General features: G+C 43.5%; 1 protein-coding gene and 2 long non-coding RNA genes across 3 annotated transcripts in view; 1 reads left to right on the top strand and 2 right to left on the bottom strand.

Moving 5' to 3' along the window:
• Positions 1 to 3682: 3682 nt before the first annotated feature.
• Positions 3683 to 4805, bottom strand: LOC135393438 (uncharacterized). Its single transcript, XR_010422627.1, has 2 exons — positions 4463 to 4805; positions 3683 to 4132 (listed from the first exon to the last, which is right to left on the bottom strand). It is a non-coding gene; the product is annotated as an uncharacterized LOC135393438 (long non-coding RNA).
• A 1417-nt stretch (positions 4806 to 6222) lies between these two features.
• LOC135393437 (uncharacterized) overlaps positions 6223 to 17755 on the bottom strand; it is a 119506-nt gene continuing 107973 nt past the window's right edge. The window contains exons 2-7 of the mRNA XM_064623873.1: positions 7258 to 7337; positions 6990 to 7110; positions 6871 to 6917; positions 6663 to 6742; positions 6437 to 6576; positions 6223 to 6326 (exon numbers count right to left, since the gene is read on the bottom strand). Coding sequence (XP_064479943.1) covers positions 6247 to 6326; positions 6437 to 6576; positions 6663 to 6742; positions 6871 to 6917; positions 6990 to 7056 — 414 coding nt within the window. The 5' untranslated portion in view covers positions 7057 to 7110; positions 7258 to 7337 and the 3' untranslated portion in view covers positions 6223 to 6246. The remainder of the gene's footprint in view (positions 6327 to 6436; positions 6577 to 6662; positions 6743 to 6870; positions 6918 to 6989; positions 7111 to 7257; positions 7338 to 17755) is intronic.
• Positions 8482 to 9512, top strand: LOC135393435 (uncharacterized). Its single transcript, XR_010422626.1, has 3 exons — positions 8482 to 8571; positions 8701 to 8874; positions 9301 to 9512. It is a non-coding gene; the product is annotated as an uncharacterized LOC135393435 (long non-coding RNA).

Raw genomic sequence — 17755 nt, 5'->3', positions numbered from 1 at the left:
CGACTCATAATGGCTCGAAGCTGAGGATGGCGATGGTGACGCGTTGCCAACCGCACGTATACTGGCGGAACGTTTCTTGCATCCTCAGAGCTGATACAGGTTGTTCCCGTGCTTCTGCCATGGCTAAGGCGTTTGACGTTGCTCGAGGAAGGCCAAGACAGAGTTTGACGCCCTTTGCTAGGATGAACTCGAACACTTTCTCTCTGGTAACAGGTTGATTGTGAAGCAGGGCAATGTGATGAGCAACGGTCTGATTTACAAGAGATCGGTGAATGATGAGCATTTCCTGAGGAGACGCGTTCCACCGCGAACCGCATAGGTAACGAAGAACATTAAGAATGTAGAGGAAATGGCGTACCTCTACGTGATTCCTGACCGGCGATGATGGAATGTCCTAGCGGGCAGATGTGCGTGGCCTCACGTTAGGACGGTGCCGGTAGAACTGGCTGCCAGACGCAGTAGCACAGGCTCGTCGTCGTCGTCCGCGGGCCGCCCCATCACTCCCCCCCTCAGACGCGAAGCGATGAGGTCCGCGTCTATACCATGAAGAGGAGAATGAGGATTGCTTGTGGATGATGGACGACTACACAGAGCTTGTGATTGTGGCAGTTGATGGAGCAGCAGCGGGATGCCGGGAACAAGCGCGCAGCGACCCGTGCGGGTTCCACAGATGAAGTGTGAGTGCCAAGCGATTGCTAATTGCGTTCAGTGGCTGCCGATTCCGTTGAGTGCGTTGAGTTGCGTTGAGTGATCGTTACTGAGTGAATGTGTTGAGTCATCGTTGCTGTGGGCGACAGTACCGCGACCGGTACAAGAGCATGAATGATGGTTGGGGTGTATAGTTCCGTATCGGGACCACTCGTTTTTAAAAATTAGTGAAAGGGTTAGGAAGGTAAATATGCATAGAAGTGGAATAAGTTCATATACTGAATCTAAAAATGTAAGACTTATAAAATTCTGTGGACTAGAAGTTTCTTTATATGCATTTCAACAACCCCATCTGATTCACTTTTAGCGCAGGAGAAACACGGGAATGCTAAGCCTAACGGATTCGAAACTTGCCGTCTTGCGAAAGGTAGGGTCGTTGAAATGGGCTAAATCACCTCACTTAGTGAGGTTAGGTTAAGTTAGGTTCTAAAAATTAGAAGAAGAATGTAGAGGAAATGGCGTACCCCTACATGAGTCCTGACCGGCGATGATGGAGTGTCCCAGCGAGCAGATGTGCGTGGCCTCACGCTAGGACGCTGCCGGTAGAACTGGCTGCCAGGGCCAGGAGCGCGCAGCCAGCAGACCGCGTCGCCGTCGTCCACAGGCCGCCCCAAGACGACTCTCACCTCTTGCTTTTAGATAGCGCATGGTAGATAGCACATGGTTAGATAGCGCATAGCATGATAAACTACGGTCGAGTGTACTGCCGAGAAAGCGGTGATGCTGGTACACGACGTACCTGATGATGACCAATATGTAGTTGAAATAGTTTAAGATGGCACATGTTTGAGGCCAGTTTGTTTAATGTTGGAAGAAGATTAGCAGGAGGTGTTCCTAAATCAAAGAAAAACATTCTGAGGAAGGTATCGGTGCACACGCCTAAAAAGCTTGCCGCCGTTTATTCTGATGGTGATGTGATAAAGAAAAATGGGGATGTAAGTTTCGACGAAGTCGAACTGGCTACGCCAGTAGGCTTACACACAGAAAGTACAAACAGATGACGAGATGATGAGAAAACAAAGAGACGATGACCAGAGAAGAACAGAGATGATGATGGAGTCCACGATGCGTTTATTCCGATCTATCGTAATTGTCATCATTGCATAAATGACACTTACTTAAAGGGACTATGAAATTTCCCGAACCCCCATACTTTTTTTCGCTGGAAACTGTTCTTCCCGCCGAGAAACTAATAAGCCACAAATTTTTCCGGACGAAATCGCTCCACTCTGTGAGGAGCGCGCGCTCGGAATGTCTCTTCCTCGTTGCTCCTCTCCCGCGCACATTCTCCCGTCGATGGTGTAACTGTACGGACCGCACTTCTGTTCCCCGTTACGTCACCGGTGTTGCGCAATGGCAAGTAATGCTGCGAGCCCGCTGTAGCTGGCGCCGTCCACTGGTCCAGTCGCACATAGAAGGTCACAAGGTCTCTAGTCGCGTCTGAGGGTTGAAGTTGAAGCATTACGTTTTCTTTGTTGGAGGCGTTCGGATAGCACGCTATAATGACAGCTTTTTGCGTGTGAATCGTTTGCTACAGTTGAGCTGGCAAGTATGACATGTGAGCTGTACTTTTTCATCGGATGTATTCGTCCTCTGCTCTGCGGCCGTTCACAACAAGGAACTCAAGTACCTCCGTGGCTTTGAGAGTTTTGCTGACGAGTTACGTGGGCCTCTAGCGATTCACCGCAACGTGTATTGGTTGTATCGCCGTCACCAATGGAAAGTGTCTGGTGGTTGCTTGGCGTTGTAGTTATATTTACGTCAGTTGCAGTTATGTTTACGTGTTGGCAATCTGACAACAAAGGAAGTGCGTTGTGAAGTGCGACTGTGATATTTGGAAGATGCCCCCTTTGTTGCTCGATTTGTTTGCACAAATTATCGTAAAAGACTGTGTGGTCTAATGTTTTGTTTTACTTTGTTTCAACTCGTGTTCTTCGTCATCATTACTGTTATTATTCAAAGCAGCTTCGCGCCTTCAGGCGATTTTGATTTGCTCTGCATTTATTGTTCTACAGATAGCTGTATTTCCTTCCGTCGAAGGACTTCTTGTTTGCCTAAGATTATGTTTCATGCAAGAATTTACTTATGAGCACGTCACGTATTCTGTATTCAATGTTGAGCACGTCGTAAATCTGAACATTTAGCATTGCCAACCACCATGCCTACAAAACGCAGCTGTAGCGTATTGTGTAAGAGTATTCTGCACATCGTCACTGCACATCTGATAAGTGTTTGTCGTTTAACAAATTTATTGTTCAACCAGGTTTCCAATACTGTGTAATACATCCCTAAGACTGGGGGACACAATCTCACGACGCCAGTTCGCCTGCTTCATGCCCTCTTATATTATTGTGTTACGTAAGCTTGAAGTCACCAGTTGAGGTAACTGGAAAGAAGCAAAAAACCCCAGATCTGACGTAGCATGCCCAATATTTTGCAATTAGTAATTGGTAGTAACAAGTAATCGGTACTATTTCAAGTAAACTGCTTGTGGGTCTTCTGACGGAAATCTGCTTTCTTTGTGAAAGAACTGTTCCATTTGCTACTGGGACAGAGTCCTCGCTATGCAGGCTCCTCCGAGTGTGTGGGCACACTTGTATGTGGGTCAAGGACGAGGGCATCAGGCTCAAACAGCTGAAATGTCGACATTTAGCTCAAATAGTACAATAATTAAGACCTAACATCTACATATACACATTATATGCTATACATGCATAATTTTTATTTTTAATAGAACACAGGATATGTTCTATTTTACATTGTCACACCTCATCTAACAACTGTATTGGCACCAGTGTTACCAGCAAATAAGGGCTGAAGTAGCTGCACGGCCTTGCAGGATGCCCAGAGCAAGTTGAACTGGTTGAACACAGCAGTACACCGGTATGATAATGGTTGGTAGGGTTATTTTTTGGTAATGTGAAACAAAGCGCAGAGTTGTAGTAGGAACAAAATCTCATGAGGACATAGTGCATCAAAGGTAGGTTCCTTTAATTTAGAGGTGACCTGCAGAGCACTTGCTGGAGTTGTCCTGGCATGTTACCCTGGTGAAAGACTTCAGCTGCCATATACATGGGCTGCCCTGATTTGAGACAAGAAAATAACACAGTATACAACTCCAGTTCCGGTGAATGCAAATGATGTAATCTAACTGAGCAATGATTATAAGATAAGAGGTGTAAACAAGAAAATGTCCCCCTCAATATCATATTTGTGTACATGACAAAGCAAACTGTAAATCAAATGACAATAAAGGTAAAAAAAAAAACTTGTGAACAATATACAGAGCCCGAATGGTAGGCAAGACACTGCATTAAAGAGGAATCTGGAAAGAGAGTGCACAGCATTTGTCTGCTCTGAATAGTGGATTACAATGATCATGCTGTCTCACCTAAGGGGTTTCAGGCTCCGCTGAGGAAGACACCTGTGAGCATGAAAGCAGATGAGTGAAGAGAAAAGAACGGATACGTATGTTCAACATATTACATAAATATTCTGTTGAAGTATGGTTTCTAAGATCATGCTAAGCGAAGTGTACTTTTATCAACAGTGCACCACCTGTGTTTAGGGACTAGATTCGGTAACCTCTATTTTCTTTTTCTTTTTTTTACTCTCTTTGTGCCGTAAGTGGCGGCAAGGTTCAGAGTCACGCAGATGAGAATTAACCCATTCACGCAATCCTGAAATCTATGATAGCATTTGAACCACACGGACTGAGAGACCTTTGTTAGCCCCAATAACGAAAAATACTCACACCTTTGCGCCGTTTAGGTGGATGTTCTTTCTCCGGTGTGGACACGTTGCTACACCTTGATTCAGACGACACTGAGCTCGTTATCCAGTACGTTGAAGAGATTCAGCGTACCCTTCGTAAATTCCATCATGCAAATGTCCGCTAAAAACACGAGCAGTCGATGGCACCACATCGTCTTTCCACTCCGGCGGTCCGATTGCTTCGTGGCATCAAAAGCTCTCCGTCTCGTCACCGGGCAGCATGAGACATTGGATACCAGGTGAATATTGACGTAAATTAGAAAAAACACAGGATGCGACTGCGATAGACTGCGACCATCGCGCGGAAGCTGCCGTCATGGAGATTTCCACTCCCGATGACCGCATATACGCTATACGCGGGATCCAATGGCGCATGCTCCTGGCGGGATCCTTCGGCTCGGCAACACGTCACGATGACGTGTTGCCGAGCCGGCCGTGGCCGTGGTCCCGCCAAGTTGCCCGCTGTGTCTCCGCTGCGCAGCTCGGCACGGCGCGGCTCGCGCGCCAGTTATCCGTTATCCCACCTGTCCTCCCCTCGCCGCTCCGTTTAAATTCGCTCCCGAGAATACTCCTCGCGTGATGAAGGTAAAATTTTGGATCTAGACTCAGAAAACGGTTTTCTTTCTGATGAAAACAAGAAAAAAATCATTTTATAGTCTCTTTAAGCACGTAGTGAAAGTGACGTTCGCTTGGTCGTAGTGCGCTTCACGAAAATGGCAGTAACTTATCCCATGTGCCAGGATTTTAGAGTGCCTCTACATTCGTCTCACATTGTAAATACAGAAGTCGACATCAGTTGGAAAATTCTTCTCACATGCCCAAAGGTATCCTCGGCTGAGCGGAATACCCGCAGCCGCCTCAGACATCTACCAGCCACAGCAGCTTCAACAAAACTAGCGAAGTAAACGATATGCGTTACCGCATAACGCGAACCAGCGGCTGCCGTTAAAATATTACGATCGCTGTCCCCGGTAAAATATCGCGCGTTATGAGAGGGCGGATCTTTGTTTCAGTAACGTTTCGTGGCGTGGCGGCGCGGTAATTTCAAATAATCTATAACGATTCCTACGTGCAGTTCAAGGTCGCGCCCCAGAGAGGAGATACCGAGACATCGTAAGCATGAAGGGACCCCTCTCCACTGCCGCTACGCTTTACCGAGGCTCAAGATCGCGTTGAGAAATGCTATCGCATTTAATACTTCGCTAATGCGCCAAAAAAACCTTAATCATCACCTTAAAGTATTTAATACTCCTTTGCCTCACGTCGATCAGGATGACTCCCGCTGCGGAGCAACACGAACAGAGTAGCAGAGCCTTGAAATGTGACACAGGGCACGCTCTTTGAAGATATCTATTATGCCATTTCAGGGTGCCCTTATGAAAAAATGTATCGCCGTGCTATAGACTTTCTATAGAAAAAAGTCCATACAAGTTATAGACAAGAAAAAGACTGCATATTGACTTCTTTTGGACAGGCTCCTTTCCTTTCTTTGGCCTTCCTTTGGCTATTTGGTGCAGACGTTCTATAGACGGTTGTAGGCAAAAGAAAGTATATAGATATCTGGTGAATAGAAAGGCTATAGAAAATTTGATTTTTGACTTTCTTTAGACTGGATGGCGACGATTTAGGAATTGTTTGGACATTAGCTGGTACCACTACAGGTCCAGCAAATTACTTCCAAATACATTACATGCGCAATTCAGAATGGTGAAGACAAGGAAAGGAATATTTGGCACTCTGTACAGTTTATTTTCCTAGTTTACATCATTTCATTTTTGCTAACATTGTAGCCAGGCTAGCCTTGACCCGCACGGGATCCGTACCAGTTTTCTTGCAAGCGTAGCCTGAAAAGCAGCATATCAATCCTCTATCAGTTGAAGTCATATGCCGTGTAAGGCATATCTATACTGTTGTCATAGCACAATTAGTTTGAAAATAGAGATTGCAAATATACCAATAACGGCGTTTGCCAATGTCTGGTCTAGCGCCGGCTTCGCAGGTTTCGCTTTGTGCGCATTGCACTTGCCCCCCAGAAGGGTGTTCCCCACCAGTTCGTCGGGATGGAAAACTGCTCGCAGGAGAGATCTGGCAAGCCTAAATAGTCGTGTTTGACAGCAGTAAAATTAACAAATACTGATACAATGAACACCAGGAGCAAACTAGCTTGTGAAAAGACTTACTTCGTTCCATCTCCTCTGGCCCCAGCCTCCACTCTGTGCAACACCCCTGCGTCCATGACGACGCCGAGCCCAATATCAACCTTTAGAAGGAAATGAAACAAAACAGGATGGAAGGGGAGCGTTGTAACTTGGAGAAAGCGACAAATTATATTTTTCCTCCGCTATTAATTCAACTACTACGACGATGGTATTGTGGCATACCACTTACCCTTGGAGCACCAACGGTTGGTGCCTGTTCAAGATTGCGCAGTCGTTCTGAAGGTTTGAGTACAAATAGTTACAAGACCAGCAAGCAACCACTTCAAGCACGAACTATGCAAAGCGTACCTATTTTTCTCTTGTACTTTTGGAGTCTCCTTGTCAAAGTGGAGGATTCTTCTTCCAATTCTAGCATTCTTTTTTTGTTGCTTTTGCAACTATTGCACACTTCTTTTTCGACTGTGGAGTCCTGCACAGAAGCAAAAATGCAATTGCAACAATTACCCGAATGATCCAGTGTGCATATCCCGCAATGATGGATTGGCTGCCGGCTACTAAAAACGCATGATTAGAAAATTATGTACTCACAGTTTTATTACTTAATAAAAATACTTACGTCTTCTTCGCCTAAACTAGCCACCGTTTCGAGCGCTTTCAAAAGTTTACATCTCTTTCGTTCCAGAGCCTCTGCTTCACCTACAGGAACAGATAAGCGTTTTAGTACAGGGTGATAAAAAAATGTTCCTGAAGACAAGCAACTGCTGGGCTGTTACAATAAGCAGAGGCTATAAACAACACAAAGAGACTGATTCTGATAAGTCAAGGCAAAACATTTACCGGCTGCAACAATATATGCCTCTGATGGCTCGTGGCTTTCCTCCCACTTCACCAGGAACTTCCTACCTTTGAAATTTTGCGCGCTTCGCGGGTCATTTAGCAATGTCAGTTCTACATCAACATCTAAGATACTTTCCACAGGATAAACATCCATAACGTTTATACGCGGCCATTTGAAGAGGACGAACATTCTAAAAGTTGAGCAGCTCTCGAGATAAAAGGAAATGGGGAACGTCTTGCCTGGGCGCGATTATCTGGGTCAACCACGTGTGGACGGACACCCCTGGTGGGCCAACGCAGTTAGCAATCAACGTTGCTAGCAACGGGGCTATGGATCGGCTTTGGAATTTTTCCACACATTATCAAATTTGACAGACTTCTGCTGTTTAACAATAAATGCAAGTAATACGCTCTAAATTCGTGTAACTTCTTGTGAACCTTGAAAAACCATCCGAATTTTCCCTCTGTCACATATATGCATAGAGAATGGAAGCCGCGTGTTTTCGTGCGGCAGTTTCGTACTCAATAGTCTGCTTCCATCGTTGGATGTAGCGATGTAGCGCATGGGCAGTACGGCGGTTAACGCGCAGTATCCAGGAACGCTTACTAGAACTTCTGCTTCAGGAACTTCTGCTAGAAACATCGCCGTCGTCGTTTCTTGTTACTTGACCGTTGGTGTTTGTTGCAACAAGGAAAACTTCACTCATCTGCTTGGAAGTGTTTATGGTGTGTCCTAACACCGTTGGCGTTCCTGATGACGCCGAAGAGGAAATATCGGGCGTGGGAGCTCAGCACAGACAACCGCGTGTCGAGGAACACCATCCAAAATTGGAAAAGACGAGGGATACAATTTGAGGAGTACAATGATCAGATCCACAGGCCCTCAACCTCTTCTGTAAATGACGCGAGCGACGGCGCGCGTACGGGACGCCAGAATGGGAAGTCAGAAAATGGGAATCAGGCGTTGTCAGCTACTGCTAGCGAAGACGCCGTGAATAGTACCCAATATCCAACAGCAAGTTCATGCTACGAGAACCAAACCCAGAGGTCACCATGCATTTGCGAACAACCGATAGAAAGTAGCCATCAAAGTGTAAGTCCATCGCGCTATTTTCTCTCACTGTGTTTTTTTAATGCATTTTAGGTCGTGTCCTTCAGGAATAACTACCCATGTGTCTGTCCTTGCAATCGTGACTAATGTTTCGTTTCCCTATATATATAGATATTGGATGACTCTATTGGCTCTACTGATGATCACATGGATGGGGACAGCTCCGAGATTTCGGATAATTCTACCAGCTCTACTGATGATGACACAGATGGGGACAGCTCTGCTGCAACTTCTTCTACCTTTGATCCCAGCTGTGGGACTGAGAACAGCAGCAAACAGACACTGGTATGATTTATTTGGTTGTCTGAGAACAGTAAACTCGAAATATAAAACTAAAAAAGCAAAAAGGCGAGTGAGATTTGAGTGAGTTTGTTGCTGATATAGCTGCTCGACAGCATAACGACATCCATAAGATAGGTAAGGGCAGGGGGATATGTTTATAAAAAAAGAAAGAAGAACTGGAAAGGTCAGCACAGCAGAAATGCAGCGTGAATAAATATTATTGCAACGGATGCTGGTGAAGGAAACTGCGGTGTAGGACGAAACATCAGGATGTACTCAAATATAATGCAAACCAAAAGCTAAGAAAGATTCAGCATGTTTACATTTGTGGTTCTTACCCACCATATATACATAGAAAATACAAGCCCTGCAGATTGTTCACTGTAAAACGAAACGGCACTCACAAGCTATCAAAACTTCTATTTTCAGGACAATCCCCTGTATGAGAATTCACGCCTCACCCAAGCTGCCAGCCTCCTGTTGATTATGGCGCATGTGCTGAGGTACCATGACTCAAAGGAAGCAACAGAAAGCCTGCTAAAAATTATTGAAGCACACCTTCCTGAGGAAACAAACTTTCCAACCACAAAGTACGTTTTCTTTAAGCACTTTAATGCGAGTAAACAGCTCCTAAAAGCTCACTTTTATTGTGAGTGTTGCGAGTACCTGGGCAAGGACAACTCGGATCAATCATTCCTTCCACCTAACCTAAAATGTCATCACTGTGGAAAGGACAACAACAGGGATGAACTTTTTTCATCTGGGCGTTATTTCATTCTGGTAGACCTTGAGGCACAGTTCCGTGACTTCATGGAGAGACACGAGAGTGTCATAAGACCTCGCCAAGCAGCTTCATACAATGTTGGGGATGTGATGGCCAGCCCAGCATATAGAAAGATTCCTCTACAGAGTGACGACATCTCATTCACTTGGAGCACAGATGGTGTACCAGTGTTTGAATCTTCACAGTACTGCATTTGGCCACTGCTGCTTCAAGTAAATGAGATGCCATTTCGTGAAAGAGTTAACAACCAAATCCTTGCCGGGCTCTGGTTTGGTCCCCACAAATCAACAATGAACACATTTCTTAAACCTTTTGTAGAGGATGTAAATGCTTTGTCAACAAATGGCTTCATGTGGAATTCAAAGTGTGGAACACAGAAATGCTCAAAGGTCTTCCCAGGGCCTTGCACAGCAGACAGCATAGCAAGATGCTCAATTTTAAACATGACGCAGTTCAATGGGAAACACGGGTGCCCGTGGTGTGAGCACGAAGGCGAAGTCGTTGCAGTTGGAAATGGCCATGCCAGGGTGTATCCCGTTTCAGAGGAACAAATCTTGCAAAGGACTGATGAAAGCTTCAAGGAACATGCAAAGAAAGCAGAGGAAACCGGAGTTTGTAGCGGTGGAATCAAAGGCTCGACTGTCCTTTTTCTTTTATCTTTTTGTAGCATAACATCAGGTGTTGTAGTGGATTATATGCACACGGTATGCCTAGGTTTTGTTCGAACAACAGCCTGTATGTGGTTTAATGGAAGAGGTTCCCATAGGTATCAGCTTGGTGCAAGGATCAGCAGGCTCCAAGGACTGAAATCTGTCTGGGAGACTAGCACGCTCTGTTAAGGTATGGAAGTATTGGAAAGCGTCAGAGTGGCGAAACTTTTTGTTATTTTTTTCGCCAGTTGTTTTAAAGGGCATCTTACCTCAGAAGTACTACAGGAATTGGATTAAGTTCGTACAGATAATGCACATTCTTCTTGGAGAGACTGTCTCACTTCACAGGCTACCTGTTGTTCGCCATGAACTTTTGAAGTTTTTAGAGGAGTACCAATTCCTATATGGCAAAGAAAAGATGACTTATAATGCGCATCTTCTGCTGCACTTGGTGGACAGCGTAAGGAATTGGGGACCATTGTGGGGATACTCCTTGTTTCCATTCGAGAATATGAATGGAATGCTGCTGTAAATTGTGCAGGGAACACGCCATGTGGGACCACAGATTTGTGAGAAATATGTATTGTCGCTGCAGCTTCCAAAACTACTCTCCACGCAGGGAATTCCTACGGGAAGCCTTGGCAAACTGTTTGGTGATGTAATGAAAGGTTTTAGATCCCACAAGCATGTTCAAAACGGAAGAAGAGTACTTCTTCATGGTAAAAGGAATTTGGAAGGCAATGATTTGTTGTACAAAAAGATGTCCCTTGGTCCATTTACACTTTGTGTTGAAAAACTAGACAGATCTCGACGAAGCAATTCCTATGTAATGATTGGTGACACATTCGGAAGAATTACAAAAATAGTTGCATCATGTATGAATGACGGGTGTGCACAGATATGCAAATGCTGTAAACATAATTTTGTTCATATCAGACCATGCAGGATCACAAAGAACGTACTATCAGTACTCAAAAAGGAAATAGAGTGTCACTCGATTTATGAGGTAGAGCTTGTAGATGAAGTCATCAAAGTATACCCTTTCCCTTTGAAGAGGTGCATGTTTTTTTTTGCATGGATCAGAAAAAACTACATGTGTATTTTACATGAGAACCTTGTGATAGAATGTACGTAAAGTGAACATGGATGCAAGAGTTCCATCATCACTACGTTTGCATACATTTGTATATATTTTCATTTTTACTGTATTTCGAATCCATACATTTTGCAGTTCCTCTCTTCTGTAATTGAATCTCTGCATGCAATACGGGGTACGTCAAAAAAAGAAGCCGAGAAAAGAGGCCTGATCTGGCTGTCCGTCCTATTGACATACAGGCATTTCCCGTTTGTTACATGAATTGCAATACGGTCGTAAATTTTCTTTCTCAGGTACACGCTGGTATGTAGGTAATGCCGCAACAAAAATAGTAAAAACGGCATAAGTCTACTAATCCCGTTATTGTATACAGAGGTTCAATTGAAGTACATTATGAGATTAGGAGAGTTTTGTCACCATGGACTTTTGATGTATCTTGTGATGTTTTGGAGCGTATCTGTGCGGTTCTAATGTGTATAGTAGTTCAAATGCAATATGTATGTATATAAGAACAAGATAAATGATCATGTCACCAGCTTCATATCTCGTCTGTCAGCAACACACAGACGTTTCGTTGTATACAGGTACATTTTATGATATGCTGTTGTCAATTACTCAGATATGTGCTGTAACTACTTTGTAATCGTTAAACTACAATTTGACGTAGTAGTTAGTTAAACTACTAGTGTAGCCAAATCACGACCAAAGAAGTCAGAACTACTAGAAGGTAATTATAACTACATTTATAACCACTGATATTTTGTGCTAGTTTTTTATATCTGTGGTTACTTAGGCATAGAAATAGATATATACATAGACAGTTAGATAGATGCTTTACTTAAAGTGCACATAACAGCACAAGGACCAGATATATGTTGCACTAACATTTAACAGCGATCACTTTATGGAAAGCACCGTGTCAAGCAGTACGCAGAAAGAGCACTTTTATTTAGGTAATAAAGAGAACGCATTAAAAAGATCAACACCTGGGGAAATGCACTGTAAGCAATCTGCAACCTAGATGAAGGCGATAAGGTGGAACATACCGGGTCAAACATGCCTGCTACGTCTACAAGGAACATAAAAAATTACAGTGGCAAGCAACTGCTCAGGTGAAATAATGCAGTTCACAGCCTTGAACAAATACAAGGCGTCCCACATTTATATGCAGCTATAAAGTGCACCAAGACAGAGTTCAGACAAAATATATGCAGAGTCATAGTAACACCTACGCAAAAATATCTCACGTACAATACGGACAAGGCGCCTTTGTACCTTCTTGATCTCCATCTCAGCCCTTTGTCAAACAGTTTCAAGCCACTGAAGCAAACTCAAGCTTTGACCATATAGTAGTACAATACAAATGAATAGAAGAATGGAAACCCCTAAAGTGACGTGTCATTTGATTCAAGACTCCAAGGAGTCACATGGCCACATGCACACACATATGCACATGACCAGAAAAGGAAAGCCTAAAATTAATGTGCACGACCAAATCACGAACAGTTTGCACGCAATGAATTTCCGCACCATTGACTTCATATATTATGGGGTCCTTCCTTCGATGCAATGTTACAGCCTTAGTCTTCATGGGATTCCAGCACCATCTAACTAGATTATGAATATCACGCTGCAAAAATTCACAATCAACTGGATTGCAGACATTCAAAAAAATCTTCGCATCATCCATGTACAGCAGCACCTTTGATCGCTCAAGAGCACTAACAACGTCGTTATGAGTATGATTCAAACCAGTCGCATAACCTATCACATAGGCCATACAATGAAAGTTTACAAAGTAACAGGCAATAGTTCTCCCCGTGAAAAGCCCTTGATAGGTCAAGAAAAACTGTGTTGACTTGCCCACATTACATAACATAAGGTGCGCCGAAATTCACATATTCAACAAAGATTATTTTGATAGATTTACGATCTACAAAACCATGCTGATGCTCATGCAGTTTTTCCGTAAACTAAACTGATAAGAGTGATTGAATAATTATCTCAAATACTTTTGAAAAACTACACAGAAGGGACACCAGTCGATAGTTGTTAACGGTAGTTACAGATCCAGATTTATGAACCGGCACAACAAGAGCTTCTTTCCATGTCCGAAAAACACCAGACTTAACATTAAGAAAGAAAGATTAAAAAGGTGCTATAGCACTGGGACAAAGATTTCGAAACATCCTTTTAAAATAAACGATGGAATGCCACCTGTCCCGAAAGAAAGTTTATGCTTCAAACTTTTGAATAGCGCATAGGCACTGAGGAGCTGATTACCATCACCATTTCGTGGTATTAGACCAATGCCAGTTGAAAACTGGCAAAAGTAATGCACTAGTTTGATTGTCTTGGTACAATCTTTTATTGAACTAAAACATACCTAGAGTGAGGGCACCGGCGTAATGAATTTGTCTGGAAGTAAGAAGGTAAATATTTAAGTAAGGAAGTAAGAGGCTTTGTTTGTATCTGTCCCTTGTGTGTTGTTCCAGCCTCAGAACATCAGTTTATCTCTTGTTCAACAGGTGCCGCTTGCGTCGATTTCCGTCGTATGAATGTGTGTATGAGTGACCAAAAATGTAAGAGTGAAAGGAGGGTGAGTGAGAGTGAGTGGCTGGTTTGTCGTCCCTTCAGATGACGCACCCCGAAAGTCGCTGGAGAGGCGTGTTAGCTTAGCTCAATTGGTAGAGCCCTGGACCGGCAATCCAGTAGATGTGGGTTCGATCCCTACAGCTGGCTAACCTTTTCAGTGACTTTCATCTTTCATCGTGTATTTAAGTCATCTGCTAATTAACATTATCCACATATTGCTGCAGATCCTATCAACCATACAACAAAATATTCTATAGGAATGTTGTTGCGTACTTGTGATATCGGTACAGCAGCAGCGAAACGCAGCAGATGAAAGACATAAATGTACCTTATTCAAAAAATGAAAAGAAATGTGATGTTGTACACATGACTCTACTTCAGCATAACTCTTGACAGTTCTGGTAGAACGACATATAATTTGTGGCCCAAGCACAACACCTGAAAAATTCAAAGACAGAAAACGAAACGTGCTGTTGTACATGTGTAGGGAGTGACTTTTTCGGGTTAAATGCCCTTCTCAGATTCGGGGGGTAGAAATCAGGCACTATTTTTAAATCCGTAATTCGGGGAGAAATCGGGTGACAATTGTGCCTTCGGGTGTTATCGGGTGTTTTTGCTTCTCCTCTTGTCTATGAAGTCCTTTCCTAATCTCTCTCTTTTTTTTTGCGACATCGTGACCTTCCAGCAGTAACCCCCGAAGGCATAGACAGTGTTGACACACATGGGTGTATTGCTGGGAACGTAAGTGACCCATTCTTACATGTGTAACATAAGTGGCGACCTTTGTTCGTCTTCATTGGAAATACCACTTGACGATTTCATTGCGACTGGAATTCAGGGAGAAATCGGGTTTAACCCGAAGTGTTTGGAGGTCAGTTCGGGGGGAATAACCGGGCGGAATCAGGTTTTACCCAAAAATGTCACTCGCTATACATATGATATTGCGTCAATGTAGCCCTTAAAAGCTCTGGAAGAAGAACATCTCATCTGTGACCGAAACAGAATAGCTGAAAGATTTATCTTACCCGAAAAACACAAAAAGAGGTAATGATGTACACACAGCACCAGAGTTGTGCGTAACTCGTTACAAGTAACGGTTACTTTTTCATTTCATTTCATTCATTCATAACCCAAAGGCCCTAAAAGGGCATTACATGGGTGAGTAGGTGAGGCAACAATACAACGATAATAAAACATTGAAAGAAGAATACATGTTATAACAAATACATGGTGACATAAATACGGCATAATCACTTTAGTAGTCGTGGATTAACTAACAATTCAACAATTAAGTGGATGGTCGAGAAGGTGGAAGAGCAAAACCCTGTTTCGGGTGATTATGAGATGGCCTGATCTAGAGCGCCGTGGAAGCGAGTGGGTGAAACGAAGGACATTACGTCGTGTGAGAGGTTACTTTTTTTTACAAACGAAGTATCGATTAAGTTACTTTTTTAAAAAAATGGTGATAGTAACTGAATCAGTTACAAAAATTGGTAACTCATTACTGACGTTACTCGTTCCTTTTCTTCAGCGCGGGGGAGCACATTTCGGCACTCTGTGTGGCGCAATGCGTGGACCTGCATAACCCACGACCATGTGTGACTCAAAGTACTATTGCAGTCCCTCGCTGGATGTGTTGTTGACGTGCTAAACGAAGGCCCTTGTCTTTTCTCTTGTTTCCGTAATCTCCAACCATCACTCCTTCCCAAGAATGGACACCAATTGTGCTATGGCTACAAAAAAAAAAACGTTTCGACTTCTAGCCTCTTCTTGTCTTTGCTAAGCTTCTGAGCGCCCTAAATTATGACGCAGCCCCTCATCTGTTTTTGGGAACCGTTGATGATTCGTGGCACGAAAACTGATGTCTTTTCTTGTGTTTTCATAACCTCCGATCACCCCCACATCGGCAGCAGATGTCTTTACACGAAAGAGAACGAAGACCACTGATGTAAATTTCGAGTATCAGCTTCTTGTGAAGTGCAATTTCTCATTAATAGTGCGTTGAAGGCAAGTGACGGCATGTTTGTTGGCTCCTTTAACTATGCGGCGGTAACGTAAAAGTAACTCGTTACCTGTGAGTAATGAGAACTCGTGACTTTTGTATGTTGGTAACGAGTAACATATTTAATTACTTTTTTCTGAAGTAACGGTATTTAGCTCCTATTTTTTGGTAATGGGCACAAATCTGCACACCACTGCTTGAACATAAGGCTTCAAAGCTCTGAAATAATGACACTTCATTTTTGATAGGAGAACAATAGCTGAATCAAGTATTACATTTATATAACTCAAAACACATGGAGGCTTGAAGAGACAAGAACAGTTTCTACAACATCCCAAACCACATTAAGGAGCAAGCAAACCAGTGAACATAAATACGCAGAGCTAGGCGCAAAGTCACAAACCTCCGCAAACTCACCACACCGTACATGTTGATACGCCGATGAGTTGAGCTACGCAAAGCTATATGGGACGCACCATGTCGTACCCTTGAACTTTTTACGAAAGTAGAGCAATAATGTCTGGAAATCTGAATTCGATGCCGTAGAATCTGCCCAGCATTTGTTTACTCTGAGCGTCTGGTGTCGACATTTTGCCCTTACATCGCCAAGTCCTGTAAAGCGAACGAAATGGTATTCGTTGTCCCATCATGTTTGACTCACACACTGAGCGGTAATTGAGCACATTATAGGAATGTTATGTACACATACTTACCCTGGAGTGTCATCAAGTTCTGACTAGAAAAGCGCTTCGGCGTTTCGGCGCTTCCGGTGGCAAGACACCTGATAGTAGACCTTCAGTTGCTGGAGTTTCGCAGAAACGGCGGCATTGGGGGCGCCCTGTTCCTCATCGTTTTACATTCTGATAGCCGTTGTTGCGATTACGGCAAGAATCCGTCGTGAGAAATATTTCTAGGAAGTACATGGTTGCGACAGGTTGGATGTTTTTTAATAACCTGATGGTCATGTAGGTTATACACAGGTGGGCGAGACACGCAAAAAGCGTTTTGAAAATCGTCAGTGATATAACGTGCCACGCTCACGTACAACTCTTGGTATTTTGACTTTCTTTTTTTTTCTGTCTTTTGAAAGTGAAGAAAAATGAAATCCAAGCAAAGTCAATAGACTCCTTTTGGTCGAACTCTTTGGACGTTTTAGTAAAAAGAAGTCGAAAGTCCGTCTAAAGACACTGTTTGGACAATTGTCCAAAGGAAAGAAAGGCCAAAGAGGCCAAAGAATATCCAAACGGTGTCTATAGACTGGCAAAATTTATTTTCATAAGGGTGGAGCTTAATACCAATACAGAGAGAATCCAGGTGAATGAAGCCATTTTCGTTTAGCCTCGATACCCATTGTGAAGGTTTACAAACAACAACAAAGCGATCATCGGCGGTCGGCCAGTATTGTCCAAGATCCCTACCACCATACAATTTATTTGGGTGAACCGTAGAGCATACGATATCTTTCGTCGAGTCCTTTGGGTGCACGTATCTGCAGGTGAAGGGGATTGTAAAGGGACACTTTGCAATGGAGTCCGACGGAGACCCGCAAAGTACGAAGCACAGTTGAAGCCCTTGCCCTCTCCATAAACTTACCGTCAACTTCACAGAATAGCCGCAAAGCCCCAAAACGCCAGATTCACCAAGCGTAAAATATCCACCCGAAACATTACCTTCTTCTATCCTCTTTCCAAAGTCATGAATATGAAAGAAAGCTTCCGTGATCTGCGGCAGCGTACATGAATGCAATGCGTGCACAC

The sequence above is a fragment of the Ornithodoros turicata genome, chromosome 4 (assembly GCF_037126465.1).
Source record: "Ornithodoros turicata isolate Travis chromosome 4, ASM3712646v1, whole genome shotgun sequence".
Classification (NCBI taxonomy): Eukaryota; Metazoa; Arthropoda; class Arachnida; order Ixodida; family Argasidae; genus Ornithodoros; species Ornithodoros turicata.
This window is presented reverse-complemented; position numbering and strand designations above follow the sequence as displayed.